We start from the raw sequence: 16,353 nt of genomic DNA, 5'->3' as shown, positions 1-16,353 counted from the left end.
TATATTTTTTAGAGAGAGGGGAAGGAAGGGAGAAAGAGGGAATGAAACATCAATGTGAGCAAGAAACATCAATCAGTTGCCTCTCCCATGAGCCCTGGCTTAGGACCAAACCCATAATCTAGACATGTGCCCTGACCAGGAATTGAACCAATGACCTTTTGCTTTTCGGGACAGTGCCCAACCAACTGATCCACACCATTCAGGGCGATTTCTAATAGATTAAGAAAACAGAATGACAACACGATCTAACTCTGTTCCCACATAAACACCAGTTTTATTCCAAATATTCACATAATTTTAAGAACTTTTCTAAAGCAGTTTTACAAAAAATAACCCCAGTGTTATCAATTCTGGAAATTCTATTTTGCACATTAGTACTACCTTAGTTGAACTATAATATTCCACAAATTTCAGAGCTTCTATAAATTTTATTCTTAAAGTTAAAAAATTTTTTGCTTTATTTTTCATGATAAATAATGCTACTGAAAATTTCACTTGGTACACTTTTAGTATGGTGATTTTTGCAATCTTACAAATAAGCAACACATATATAATATATATGAAATAATAATAAAGCCTGTCTAATGGCTTCCACTGAAGGCCAGGGAATTACATTTCGTTAAACCCAAATTAAACAGAGTTGAATTTAAATTAATACAGAGAAAGGCATGCTCTGGATGTGTGGTTCTTTGTATTTCCTGAAGCATCAGATGAATTGTAAAGAGTTCAAAGAACTTTTTATTACTCCTGTAAGAGAATGAGTACATTAATTTAATTACACCCACTTACAGAGTTCATCTGTGAAGACATTGAGAGACAATGTATAAATGTGAAAAAATGGTACGTGTTTTTAAATATAGTAAAGAAAATAGGTAATTAAAGAATTATCATGCCAAGTCAAACAAAATGGGTTTATGAGATTAAGTGAAAATGTATTCAAAGAAAAAAGAAAATGTTTCATAATCCTGAGAACTCCACCCTATTCACTATCACTATACTTGAGAATTGCTTTTTTCTAACTTCTAAAAAGAGTCAAATACTTGATTATCTTACTTTAAGTAAGTTGGGCTTTTTAAAGTAGTAGAATATTGGTTTACCTTTTGCCTTTCCTCCAAAATACCTTTTCAACCATTCTCTTTCTACTAACTAGTCAGTAACTTTATTATCAATTAGTTAAAATTATATCTGATTACATATTTCATATTTCCTATCTACATATACTTATATCTTGATAGAAATTATCAAATAATAATAACCACCCATTTGATACAAAATAATTTCATCTTTGTGGTTTTAAATAGTTACTTCAAGTAAAATTGCTTGAGCATCAACTATTCTCAACTCTTTCAATTCAAGTTTTGATCTGATTAACTTTATCTAAGTCTGAAATAAACAGAAGCTATAAAAGACATCACAGATAGTAAAACACTTTGGCCCAAGTATATACTTGTACTTTGTAGGTACTACTTAGAAAAAACCCCATGATTTAATAGCTAAGAAAGAACTAAACCTAAGTAATGTAATTGTAGCTTCCTGGCACCACAATTAAACTATAGCAGGTCTTACTGAGAATGTACTGATTATAAATCAATGCAGTCATGGTACACTCAGTCTTCAAGAAAAGAAAGACAATGATTTGGTAAGTTTAATTGATACCAGATGAAAACCAATAATTTGGTGAATTGAGTATGTGGTTATAATTTGATAACTAATAATTTACTGAGGTGTGGTGTGGTGTGCTAGGCACCAAATAGAACATATGGGCCCATTATCATATATCTGCAAATAATTTTAAGATGCATTCATTATATTTACTACTCAAGTACAGTGAGGCCTGGTAAAATACCTAAGTTCACTACCATGAAAATCATGGCTGATGGGAAAGAGAGGGTGCAGAGGAGCTGCACAATTTTACTGTTATTAAAAAAGTAAGTGTTCAGATTTGCCTCAAAAGAAACATTGGACTACACAAAGATTCTAACAAAATATAGCTTAGAATCTATGTACTTTATTTATAATTTTAAAAATGATTATACCAATGTTGGAATAAGAGAAAAGAAGAGGAAATATAAAAAGCCCACAATTCTTACAATGAAATACAAATTAGTGGCAGTATTGAGCCCATAATAATTTCCAAAAATGAACTAATTTTTAAATCTCCACTAACATAGTTTAAATCTTTTCTGCCTGCTTCTTTCTAATTCCCTAATAAGCATAGTACATCAGTAAGAACCTAAAGAATATACTCTTATCATCATTTTTTATTTTCACCTGTGGTAGTATAAAATATCAATGTGCAATAATTTATTCTGGAACTATCACTTGGTTCCTAAAAATTGCTCTTTGTTTTACATATTCTGTTTGTGGCATTTAAAGTTTATTTAGTAGAAAGAATAAGATATTCTAAGATCAAAATTCTAATTCTACTGTTTCACTAAGTACATGGTCTTAGATAAACATTAATATTTATGAATCTTAATTTTCTATGTTTATTGAAAATTTTGATTTAGTAAGTTAGACTAGTATAGAATTCAGAAAGGTCTAAATGATCCCAATAAGATATCTGTCCATAGAAAATATTATAAATTAAAAATTCTTACTTGATTTTTGAAAGTTTCTGTAGAATAATACTGAGCTTTTCTAGTATTTGGAGATCAAGCTTAGGGGTTCGAAGCAGCACAGAGCAAGTACGAAAAAATAAATTGTTGCTACAGGCTTCCAGGAAAGGCTGCAAGGATTCTGCAAAACAAATTACCGGTGCTTTACTGTTAGGGATTAGCTTTAAAAAGACATTAAAAAACAAAATAAAACCAGAATTGTATAGAGTATTTATAAATATTGATTTAATTGCCATTCTTTTCATGCACAAACTTTGGGGCAAAAATATCATCATTTGAAGAATTAAAATATCCACCAGCTCCTGTTGAACAATGCAAGCCAAAGACAAGATTATTTTCCATAATACCAAACTTCTATTAAAACAGAATTTGGAAGAAATCCCATGCCTGACCAATAGGAGTAAAGTCCTTTCTTGAATAAGTTCATAACAGTAGGAGGAATTTAAATAATTAGCAATAAAAATTTTTGTTGGGGGCATGGAGAATATGGCAGCAATGTAGGTGGGAGCTGAGCCCCCCTGCTCATGCACCCAAACTGGGACACATAGTCAATCTTCTGAAAAACAAAGTGAACAGCCAACAGAATCTTACCTGATAATGGAGTTTGGAAGCCAAAGTGTGCAGCAGACACTTCAAAACCCGAGGTAAGGGTGTGGGGGCAAGGTGGGGGGATGAGGTTAGGCCAAGGAGAAGGTCCCTGGGCCTGGCGCAGAGACTGTGGCTGCCACAGGGGCACTAGAGGAGAGCTGGGTCAGTGATAGCAGCCTAGGGGTTCCCTCCCATCTCAGGGTGGGGAAGTCCCAGATCCATGCCAGGGGAGATCTGAACAAATAAAGTCACTGGGGGAGAAAAAGGCAACAAGCACACATAGCCAGCGATGAACCCAGGCTGGGGAGACCGTCACCGGCTGGGACAGTGCCAGAGAATTTGGGAGAACCTGGTGGCACCTGGAGCTGGGAAAGGAGGTGGGCTGTGACTGGCCAGGACCCAGATATATTCTAGACTTGCCAGAGAGTTGGAGTGTGTGGAAAGTGAGGTAGTGGTTTGGAGTGGCAGTAGCCCCAAAGAGACTTTTTTCAAAAGGGGAACAGAGGTCCCCTGTAGGGACCTCTCCCACACAGCGGTCCCACCAACAAAGAGAGAGGAGTGTGGGCACGATTTGCTCCCACAGAGTGCACCTCACAGATTGATCAAAAGAGTTCAAAACGAGGTAGCTTATCAGTGCCAGCCTGGCACAACTATCCAGGGTGGAGAGGGCAGACTGCACAGTGCTCTGTGGATGTGGGATGGAAACTGGGCACCTGTGATTATTGTAGCCCAGACAGAGGCCCTATCCTTGCAAAACCACAGGAAAAGAAAAACAGAGCCCAGTCACCAACTGCCTGAAGGAACCTGGAAGATCTGCAAAACCAGCTGGGCAGGCTTAACAATCAGCAGGAGGCACTTCCCCCCCACCCAGGAGTAACGCAAAAAGTCCTGCAGCTGAAAGAAAACCAGACACAGAGACAAATCCAGAAAGAAGTCAGAAGGTGAGAAACCAGCAGCTGAAACAAATTTCACTCTACTCTGCATCAGAACTTGCATGTTTTTTTAAAAAACTTATTTCTTCTTCCATTTATTTAGTTGTTTTGTTTTGTTTTTTGCTTATAAGTGCTCTTCTTTCTTATGTCAGCTCACATTCTTTTTCCCCTCTAATAAGAGTCTTCTTTCTTTTCCACTTTTTATAAACTGTGGCTAGTTGGGTGAAATAATATGGTTTTTGCTCTTCTCCAAAGGAACTCCTATTTGCTCACTGTTTGTACTTCAAATCCCATAGAATACCTTCCTGCTGTCTTACTCCATTTCTCCTTCCCACTGCCCCTGATCAACTGAGTAAGGAATTTTAATTCATTTCTCTCTCTCCCTCTCTCCCTCTCTCCCTCTCTCCCTCTCTCCCTCTCTCCCTCTCCCTCTCCCTCTCCGTCTCCGTCTCTCTCCCTGTTTTCCCCTCTCTCAACCTGGGCTATACTCCTTACTCTTTTTTTTTAAAGGATTTTATTTACTTATTTTTAGATGGAGAGGAAGGACAGGAGAAAGGGAGAGAAACATCATTGTGTGGTTGCCTCTCTTACACCCCCTACTGGGGACCTGGACTGCAACCTGGGTGTGTGCCCTGACTGGGAATCAAACCAGCAACCTTTGGTTTTCAGTCCAGCGCTCAATCCACTAAGCCACACCAGCCAGGGTTACTCCTTACTCTTATTAATTAACTTCTCCCACCCTCTCAAAATCATTTTTCTTTACTGTAGACATCTCGTATTCACTTTTCGCTTTTCTACAATATTCTCATTCCCATTCCACCTTTGTTAAACCTCATTCAGCTGTCATTGCTATAGACCCTACTGTAGTTCTTCTGCAATTTTGTTCCTGTTGGTCCAGTACCTTTTAAATTTTACTTCAAACCTCATAGTATACTCATCCCTTTTCATGCTCCATAGTTCCCACTGCTCTTTTGTGTTCACATACATTTTAAACTTTATTCTTTGCCTTTCTTTGCCTCAGTTCTATCCCAACTCTCACTAATTCTCTTCCCTCTTACCACTCAATAACATTTCCCCCTCTTTTAGTCAACTCATTTCTTTTGCCATATCTTATAATATCTGCAATCTCTCTTCACCCTTATAAACCTGAGTTCAATTGTGGTTCAATTGCTGATGTGGTAGGGGGATTCTTTTGCTGGTGTAGGTATGATTGTCTGGTAATACTGCTTTGTTAAACAACACCTGTGCAACACCATACAAGACAAGGTGGGAGTTATGATTAACAGTAAATACAGTGGAGGGGAGAACCCTGCAACAAAGAAGCTACCAACAGGTAAAGCCCAAGTATAAGAGAGCCCACACAGACAGAAGAAAGAGCAACCATAGAGCATCCAGACAAGGAGATCAAAGAGACCACAGCAGACTCCCACAGAACCCCTACCACACAAGATCACTCCATGAAGGCAGTTGGCAAAGCAGAGTTCCCAGAAACCCAGAAAGAAAGAAAAATATTCACTTAAAATGGGGAGCCATAGAAAGAACCCCCAATTGAAAGGAATGGAGGAATCTCCAGGAAAAGAGGTAAATGAAATGGAGGCAAGCAATCTATCAGACATAGAATTCAAATGAATGGGTATAAGAATGCTCAAGGAACTCACAGACAACTACCAGGAACTGAGTGGGAACTACAACAGCATGAAAAAGGAAACAGAAACAAGAACCAGGGAAAAATGGAGAATACAATTTCTGAAATAAAAAATACACTAGAAGGAATCACAAGCAGGCTGGATGAAGCAGAGAACCAAATTAGTGAACTGGTAGACAAGGCAGAAAGAAATATCCAAGTAGAGCAGCAGCACAAAAAAGACTCCAAAAATATGAGGATAGATTAAGGGAACTTCAGGACAACATGAAGAACAAGAACATTCAAATCATAGAAATATCAGAAGAAGAAAAGAAGAAAGGGATAGAAACCTTGTTTGAAAAACTAATGACAGAAAACTTCCCAAACTTGTAGAGGGCAAAAGGCACAAAAGTTCAGGAAGCACAGAGAGTCCCAATCAAAATGAACCCAAAGAGGCCCCTCCAAGACACATCAGAATTAAAACATCAAAATTCAAGACAAATAGAGAATCTTAAAGGCAATAAGGGAGAAATAGAAAGTAACACATAAGTAACAATTAAGCTAGCATCTAATTTCTCAACAGAAACACAACATGCCAGAAAAAAACGGCAAGAAATACTCCAAGTAATGAAAAGCAAATGCCTGCAACAAAGACTACTCTACCCAGCAATGCTCTCATAAAATGGAAGTGAAATAAGGAGTTCCCCACTCAAAAGTACACTAAAAGGTTACAACTCCACTAAACCAGCACTGCAAGAGATCCTAAAGGGACTGCTTTAAGAAGAGGAAAAAAAGAAGAAGATGAGAACCTGGGTACAATCTGGAAATATGAGTAACTACATATAAATAATAAGCTTAAATGTAAATTGATTAAATGCTCCAATTAAAAGAGACTGGGTAGCTTAATAGATATCATGACCCTCACATATGCTGCCTGCAAGAGACCCACCTCAGAAAAAAAGACCTACACAGACAGAAACTGAAGGGCTGGAAAAAAATATTCCAAGCTAATGGACAGGAAAAAAAAGCCAGGGTATCAATACTTTTATCGGACAAAACAGACTTCAAAACAAAGGCCATAAAAAGAGACACAGAAGGACACTTATAATACTAAATGGAAGAATATATCAAGAAGACATAAATATTGTAAACACATATGCCCCCAACATAGAGGCACCCAAATACATGAGGAAAATCTTGAAGGACTTTCAGAAAGATATAGACAGAAGCACACTTATAATAGAGTATTTTAACACCCCACTGTCACCACTGGATAGATCTTTCAAACAAAATATCAACAAGGATGTGGCAGCATTGAATGAAGCCCTAGATCAAATGGACTTAATTCATATATACAAAACCTTTCATCTCTAAGAAGAAAAATACTTTCTTTTGAAATGCACATGGAACATTTTCTATTAAAATATACATGGAACATTTTCAAGATAGATCATATGATAGGACACAAAACAAGCCTCAACACATTCAAGAAAACTGAAGTACATCAAGCACTTTCTCAGACTAACAAGGGCTTGAAACGAGAAACCAAGCTCATGGGAAAAACTCAAAAACATTCAAATTCATGGAGACTGAATAGCATCATATTAAACAATGAATGGGTGACTAATGAGATCAAGAAAGAAATCAAAAGATTTCTGGAAACAAATGAAAATGCACACACAACAGTACAAAATTTATGGGACAGCAAACACAGTCCTGAGAGAGAAGTTCATTGCGATACAGGCATACCTAAAGAAGACAAAAACATTTCAAATATACAAGCTAACCCTACACCTACAAGAACTGGAGGAACAACAATAAGGACAGCCCAGAGCAAGTAGAAGGAAGGAAAAAACTAAGATCAGAGCAGAATTAAATGACACAGAGACTAAAAGCACAATTCTAAGGATCAATAAATACAGAAGCTGGTTCTTTGAAAAAATAAACAAAATTCAGAAGCCTTTAAGTGGACTCATCAAGTAAAAAGGAGAGAAGATGTGAATAAACACAATCAGAAATGAAAGAGGAGAGATTACAACTGATACCACAGAAATACAAAGGATTGTAAGAAATTACTACCAAGAACTATATGCCAAGAAATTTGAAAAACTAGGTGAAATGGACACATTTCTAGAAAAATATAACCTTCCAAAACTGAATGAAGAAGAAGCAGAAAGCCTGAACAGACCAATAACAGCTGATGAAATTGAAGCAGTAATCAAAACATTCCCAACACACAGAAGCCCTGGACCAGTTAGTTTCACAGGAGAATTCTACAAAGCATTTAAGGGAGGGCTAACCCCTATCCTTCACAGACTATTCGAAAAAATTCAAGAACATGGAAGACTCTCAAACTCTTTTTATGAAGCCAGCATAATCCTAATCCCAAAAGCAGATAAAGACACAACAAATAAAGAAAACTTCAGGCCAATATTGCTGATGAACATGGACACTAAAATCATCAACAAAACATTGGCAAACCACATCCAGCAATACATTAAAAAGATCATACACAATGATCAAGTGGGATTCATCCCAGGGATGCAAGGATGGTACAATATTCACAAATCAATAAACATCATACATCACAAAAACAACAGCAAAGACAAAAAGCACATGATCATATCAGTAGATGGGGAAAAAGCATTTGATAACGTACAGCTCCCATTCACGATAAAAAACACTCAGCAAAGTGGGAATAAAGGGAGCATTCCTGAACATAATAAATGCCATATACGAGAGACCTACAAATCAATGGGCAAAAACTAAAAACTTTCCTGCTAAGATCAGGGACAAGACAAGGATGTCCACTTTCACCACTTCTATTCAACAGAGTATTGGAAGTCCTAGCCACAGCAATCAGACAAGAAATAAAAAGCATCCAAATTGGAAAAGAGAAACAAAACTGTCATTGTGTGCAGATGACATGATAGTGTACATGGAAAATCCCATAGACTCCACCAAAAAACTACTCGACCTAATAAATGAATTTGGCAAAACAACTGGATACAAAGTCAATACTCAGAAATCAAAGGCATTCCTGTACACAAACAACGAAACTGCAGAAACAGAAATCAGGAAAAAAAATCCCATTTGATATAGCAACAAGAAAAATAAAGTACCTAGGAATAAACCTTACCAAGGAGGTGAAAGACCTGTACTCAGAAAACTACACAACACTGAAGAAAGAAATTAAGGAAGACACAAACAAATGGAAGCATGGACCATGCTCATGGATTGGAAGAATTAACATCATCAAAATGGCTGTACTACCCAAAGCAATTTATACATTCAATGCAATCCCTATTAGAGTACCCATGACATATTTCACAGATATAGAACAAACATTTCAGAAATTCATATGGAACCATAAACGACCCCGAATAGCTGCAGCAATTTTGAGAAAGAAGAACAAAGCAGGAGGGATCACAATACCTGATATCAAACTGTATTACAAGGCCACGGTAATCAAAACAGTCTGGTACTGGCATAAAAACAGGCACATAGACCAATGGAACAGAACAGAGAGCCCAGAAATAAACCCAAGTCTCTATGGTCAATTAATATTTGACAAAGGAGGCAGAAGCATAAAATGGAGCAAAAATAGCCTCTTCAACAAATGGTGTTGGGAGATCTGGACAGCTACGTGCAAAAAAGTGAAACTCGATCACCAACTTACGCCATACACGAAAATAAACTCAAGATGGATAAAAGACTTAAATATAAGTCGTAACACCATAAAAGTCCTAGAGGAAAACATTGGCAGGAAAATCTCAGACATTCCATGCAGCAACATCCTCACAGACACATCCCCTAAAGCAAGGGACATAAAGGAAAGAATAAACAAATGGGACCTCATCAAAATAAAAAGCTTCTGCATGGCTAAAGGAAACAACACCAAATTACAAAGGGAACCAACAGTTTGGGAAAACATATTTGCTAATGATACCTCACACAAGGGCCTGATCTCCAAAATATATAAAGAACTCACATGCTCCACTCCAGGAAGACAAACAGCCCAATTAAAAAATGGGCAAAGGACTTGAACAGACACTTCTCCAAGGAAGACATACAGAGGGCCAAGAGACATATGAAAAGATGCTCAGCATCACTAGCCATCAGAGAGATGCAAATTAAAACCACCATGAGGTACCATCTCACACTAGTCAGAGTGGCCAACATAAACAAATCCACAAACAAATGTTGGAGAGGATGCGGAGAAAAGGGAACCCTAGTGCACTGGTGGTGGGAATGCAGACTGGTGAGCCACTGTGGAAAACAGTATGGAATTTCCTCAGAAAACTAAAAATGGAACTGCCCTTTGACCCAGCAATTCCGCTGCTGGGATTATACCCTAAGAACCCTGAAACACCAATCCAAAAGAACCTGTGCACCCCAATGTTCATAGCAGCACAATTTACAATAGCCAAGTACTGGAAGCAACCTGAGTGCCCATCAGCAAATGAGTGGATCCAAAAACTATGGTATATTTACACAATGGAATTCTACGCAGCAGAGAGAAAGAAGGAGCTTATACCCTTTGCAGCAGCATGGATGGAACTGGAGAGCATTATGCTAAGTGAAATAAGCCAGATGGTGAGGGACAAATACCATATGATCTCACCTTTAACTGGAACATAATCAATATAGAAAAAAGCAAACAAAATATAACCAGAGACATTGAAGTTAAGAACAATCTAACAATAGCCAGGGGGGAGTGGGGTGGAGACGGTGGGAGGAGGGGATTGCAGGAGCTACTGTGAAAGACGCATGGACAGGATGGGGGGGGGTGGAGGTGGGGGAGGGAGGTGGGTTCAGCTGGGGTGGGGTGGAGGGATGGGGAGAAAAGGCATACAACTGTAATTGAATAACAATAAAAATTTTTTTAAAAAGAAAGAAAATATTCATGTTCAGCATACCTCTACTAAGTTAAGAATCACCAATAAGAAAGGAACTTGTATGTCAATATAAAAACCAGAAATGAAAGAAAACCCCAGACTACAAAATATTATAAATATGAATATAAAAGAGTAGCCTCCAAAAAAAACAGTAAGGTTGGAGAGGCAACAATAGGGAATATGGCTATGTCATTATTCTCAGTTCTGGTGGAGAAACATTTGATGATCTCATTCCCTCTGAGCAAACAGGGAATATAAGAATAGAACTGTCAGAATGATGATACGAAAGAGAAGCAAGAATGTAACTTGAATATACAAGTTGCATAGCTGAGATGAATACTGGAAATTTTGCTATGTTAGTGAAAGTTCGGACAAAGGGTTAGGTTTTATAACTTACTGACATTATTAATGACTATTATAGTACTGTCAAAAGTATTTTTGAGCATGTACATGCTGTCTGATATACAGAATTATACATTTAGAACAGATGAGAAAAATCATCCCACCAGTATTTCTTTATGCATATAAAACTTTAAAACTTACTAGATTCCACTGTCATCTGAAGCAAACTATCAATGACATTGGATAACAGTCCTTTACTGGATATCTGTAGGTGGTTTAATATTACTGGAACAGCTTGATACTCTAAAAATAAGGCTTTTCCTTCATCTGTCTTTAAGTCCAAACAAAGAGAATCAAATGCCTGAGCCAGGTAGTCAGCTGAAAATATATAAAATCAACCAGAAACAGAAGGTACAAAGGGAATATCATAACTTTAACATATTCAAAAGTGAAACAAATTTAAATGACCAGAGATTACAAACTTAATTTAGAGCCTAACTAATTTACTTGGAACTCAAATGGGAAAAGAGGAATCACATCATGATATGGTAAATTTTATTCAAAATTTTAATATTTTAACATTGAAATAATAATATACCCCATTTCTATTTATATTAAGAAAACAATCGATGTTTAATAGTAAATACTGAGTAATGTTTATTTTCCACATTTGATTACAACTACCACACACTTCCAAAAATTTAAATAGCATTAGTATTTCTTTCACAATAGCTTCTGCGATTATAATTTTAGTGGTTGTTGCTTTCTAAGTGTTTACCTATTTCAAAATGTAACTTTATTAAAAATTGCTTGAATAAGTCTTAAACTAGGATTTCTGTCTCCTAATAAAACATCTGTGCTTAAAAACCAACTTTAGAAAATTGGATATGCACTGGTGTGTTAACTTTTTGTGATACATTTGCCATTACATATGGCAGCAAGATTTTACCAAGGCCAATGCTATGATGGCACGTGCCATTATCAGAATCCCTGAAACTTTCTTAAAAATGTTCAACATATGGTTGGCAAGCTTGTAAAGTCAGGGTTAAGAAGCACTGATTTAAGCAGAATCAATGAGAATGAGACATTATGGTACTTATCTCACTACACTTCAGTACACCAAACAACCTAAGTCACTACACTTTTACAATGATTTTACATTATGCTTTTAACTGTACAAGAATATTTTAGTTTTATAAAACTCATTTCAGCATACTATTCAAAGGAATAAAAAATTGTTCATGCTGTACAAATACTAGTGAGTTTATTTTCTACTGAGATTTCTGTTTAATGAAGACTCAAAAGTACCCTTGAAAATATGACATAATCATCCCATTAAAATTTACTATCTTCTGACCTCACATTGCATTTATTCTTTGCTGTTTCAGCTTACATAAAGTAATAATTAAGATACCCAATTATTACGAATGATTATTTGAGAGTAACCTATGTGAAATTAAAGTATATATAAAAGGATTTTGAAGCCTGGCTGGTGAGGCTCAGTAGATTGAGTGCCAGACTGCAAACCAAAGGGTTGCTGGTTCAATTCCCAGTCAGGGCACATGATTGGATTGTAGGCCAGGTCCCCAGCAGGGGGCACACAAGAGGCAACCACACATTGTTTCTCTCCCTCTCTTTCTCCCTCCCTCTTCCCTCTCTAAAAAATAAAATAAGTAAAATCTTTTTTTAAAAAAACGGATGTTGAGAAATTAAGATCTATGCCTATGGATCACTACATTTTTACTTTTGATAGAATTTTGTTCAAGGAACACTAACATTGTACTTAACTTTTGTAGTTCAATAAAATACAACATTGCAAATAAGTGTATATTTAAGTTAAGCAAAGTTGCTAGATTCCACTTAGACTTAACTTATTTAAAAACCCATCTTCATTTAGCAACAACTCAGGTAGAGGAATATAGATGAAACCTGAATTTAATTCTTCACAGGAACAAAAGTTTTTATCACAGCATGACCTACTGTATTTGACACATATTACTTCACTTCTTATCAATATATCATCTGAGAATAAATAAGCTGAAAGCTACATGACATAGCAAGTTTGCAAACTTAAAAAAATTGTTCTTTATTAAGGAAAGAATAAACAAATGGGACCTCATCAAAATAAAAAGCTTCTGCATGGCTAAAGAAAACAGCATTAAAATGAAAAGAAAACCAACCATATGGGAAAACATTTGCCAATGATACCTCAGGCAAGGGCCTGATCTCCAAAATAAATAAAGAACTCACAATATTCCACTCCAGGAAGACAAACAACCCAATTACAAAATGGTCAAAGGACTTGAACAGAGACTTCTCTAAGAAGGACATACAAAGGGCCCACAGACATATGAAAAGATGCTCAGCATCACTAGCCATCAGAGAGATGCAAATTAAAAACACAATGAGATACCACTTCACACCAGTGAGAATGGCCATCAGTTAACCAAATCAACAAACAAGAAGTCCTGGCAAAGTTGTAGAGAAAAGTGAACCCTAATACAGTGTTGTTGGGAATGTACACTGGTGCAGCCACTGTGGAAAACAGAATGGAATTTCCTCAGAAAACTAAAAATGGAACTGCCCTTTGACCCAGCAATTCCGCTGCTGGGATTATACCCTAAGAACCCTGAAACACCAATCCAAAAGAACCTGTGCACCCCAATGTTCATAGCAGCACAATTTACAATAGCCAAGTGCTGGAAGCAACCTAAATGCCCATCAGTAAATGGGTGGATCAAAAAACTATGGTACATTTACACAATGGAATATTACAGAGCAGAAAGAAAGAAGGAGCTCCTACCTTTCCTGACAACACTGATGGAACTGGAAAGCATTATGCTAAGTGAAATAAGCCAGGCAGTGAAAGAGAAATACAATATGATCTCACCTACATGTGTAACCTAATCAAAACAAACAAGCAAGTAAAATACAACCAGAAATACTGAAATAAAGAACAAACTGACAGTTACCAGAGAGGAGGGGGGAGAGGGATAATAGGGAAAGGGCCATCAAGGAACATGTATAAAGGACACATGGAGAAAGCAAAAAGGCATAAGTTCGAGGGTGGGAGGCAGGGATGGGTAGGGTGAGGGTGTGTGCGTGGGGTAAAAAATGGAGACAACTGTACTTGAACAACAATAAAAAAATTTGTCCTTTATTAATTTGAGGGGGTAGAAAAATGGTATTTATTTTTGTTTTTTAATCCCCACCCAAGGATCTATTTATTGATGACAGAGAGATTGAATGAGTGAGAGAGTGAGAGAGAGAGGGACATCACTCTGTTGCTTCCCATACCTACTTCGACCAGGGATTGAACCCACACCTTTTGGAAAAAGGGACGATGCTCCAACCAAATGAACCACCTGGCTAAGTGGGTATTTGATTATATTTAAGGTGGCTTTATCAGGAAGAATAAAAATTATACCCTTATTTTAATTTCCCAATAGTGAAGATTTTCTAAAAACCAGACAAATTTAGTATCTGAGTATTTTTTAAAGTTTTATTTACCTATTGTACCAAAACTGATTTATTTTTATGAATATGGTATATTACTGAGTCTTAAAAAATGCCCTGACATTTAACTATATTTTTTGTTCCTTATCAAAAGTCAATCAGCTGATCTTAATCAGCATGAAATAGTGTTTTCTGTTGCTTAGTCTATATTGCAGACTAAAAAATTAGAAACACTTTGCAGCAACTTTCATCAAAAAGTAAACTCTACTGCCTATCCTTTGAATTTGGGCTAACCTTGTGACTTTAACTATTAGAATGCAGCAGAAATGACACGTGAGTGTTAGAAGCCTGAGCCTGAACTTGAAGAGGCCAAGCCTCTTCCAGTCACAAGCAGGGTGGCATGTAAACAGCTCCAGAAAGCCCACTTTAGAATGAGACCAAATGCAGGCCCCAAATATGAGCAAGCCCAACCAAGAACAGGGGAGTCAACACAGCCCAGGCACCCAGCTGAGCTGGAGCCCAAGTTGCCAATGCAAAGAATTGTGAGCTAGTAAATATTATGGTTGTTGTTTTAAGCAATTAAGTGTTTGGTGGCTTATTATGCAGCCACAGAAATCTAATGCAATTTAATAGGCCTCAATTCTGATCTCAAGTAAAACTAGTCAAAGAAGTTAATAATGATGTTTATGATAACAGTCAACATATTAGGAGTTTACTATATGACAAACTCTTGGCTAAATCTTCACATTCTCATGTATACTTTAAAAAATTGTGTAAATATGGAAAGGGACCTGTCCAATGTCACATACCTAGTGATGGGGCTGGCATTCAAACCTAATAGGCTGGCTGACTCCAAAGTGGAAATTCTTAGCCACAGTGCAATGCCATCTTACCAAGTCAAACTTTCCTGTTATTCAAAAATGGCAGTAATTCCTTACATTTCTCTAGCCCTGAAGTGTAAGTATATAATTTGTAAATATATAAATATGCACAAATTTATGGCCAAATATTGAGTAGTGCAGGCCAGTAGAACTAGCCCAGATGCACACATTTTATTTTATTTTTAAATTTTTATTATTGTTCTATTATACTTGTCCGCCGTTTTCCCCCTTGGCACTTCTCCACCCAGCCCAACCCCACTCCCACAGTCAATCCCCACACAGTTGTCCATGTCCATGGGTCATTTATGCAGGTTCTTTGATTATTCCCTATCCCTTCTTTCCATCTTTATCCCCCTTCCCTGTCTCATCTGGTCATTGTCAGTCTGTTCTATGTTTCCATGTCTCTGGTTCTATTTTGCTCATTAATTTATTTTTGTTCATTAGGTTTCTCTTATAGGTGAGATCATATGGTATATCTTTCACTGACTGGCTTATTTTACTTATTATGCACTCCCATCTATACTGTCATGAAAGGTAGGAGTTCCTTCTTTCCTTCTGCTGCATAGTATTCCATTGTGTAAATGCAGCTACTTTTTTGATCCAGTCATTTACTGATAGGCATTTATGTTGTTTCCAGCACTTGGATATTGTAAATAGCGCTGCTATGAACTTAGAGGTGCATAAGTTCTTCAGAATTGGTGTTTTGGGATTCTTAGGGCATATTCCAAGTAGTGGAATAACTGGGCCAAAAGGCAGTTCCAATTTTAGTTTTCTGAGGAAATTCTATACTTTTTTCCACAGTGGCTGCACCAGTCTGCATTCCCACCAACAGTGCACTAGGGTTCCCTTTTCCCTACATCCTTGCCAGCACTTGTTTGTTGATTTGTTTATGATGGCCATTCTGACCAGTGTGAGGAGATATCTCATTGTGGTTTTAATATGCATCTCTTTGATGGCTAGCAATGTTGAGCATCTTTACATATGTCTATAGGCCATGTGTATGTCCTCCTTGGA

The 16,353-nt window shown here is 37.0% G+C and overlaps 1 protein-coding gene across 8 annotated transcripts in view; it reads right to left on the bottom strand.

The window, feature by feature from the left end:
• Positions 1-243: 243 nt before the first annotated feature.
• The window catches only part of CCDC138 (coiled-coil domain containing 138), a 142,639-nt gene continuing 126,529 nt past the window's right edge, over positions 244-16,353 (bottom strand). For 7 of the 8 annotated variants that reach the window (XM_024552361.3, XM_045189160.2, XM_053920552.1 and 4 more), the window contains 3 exons: positions 11,204-11,380; positions 2,601-2,739; positions 244-747 (listed from right to left, as the gene is read on the bottom strand). In XM_024552361.3, coding sequence (XP_024408129.2) covers positions 582-747; positions 2,601-2,739; positions 11,204-11,380 — 482 coding nt within the window. In that variant the 3' untranslated portion in view covers positions 244-581. The remainder of the gene's footprint in view (positions 748-2,600; positions 2,740-11,203; positions 11,381-16,353) is intronic. The other variant, XM_045189161.2, reaches the window with a different exon arrangement.

This window comes from Desmodus rotundus, chromosome 3, assembly GCF_022682495.2.
Source record: "Desmodus rotundus isolate HL8 chromosome 3, HLdesRot8A.1, whole genome shotgun sequence".
In the NCBI taxonomy this organism is placed as follows: domain Eukaryota; kingdom Metazoa; phylum Chordata; class Mammalia; order Chiroptera; family Phyllostomidae; genus Desmodus; species Desmodus rotundus.
The sequence above is the reverse complement of the archived record's forward strand: the minus strand, read 5'-3'. Positions and strand labels throughout refer to the sequence as shown.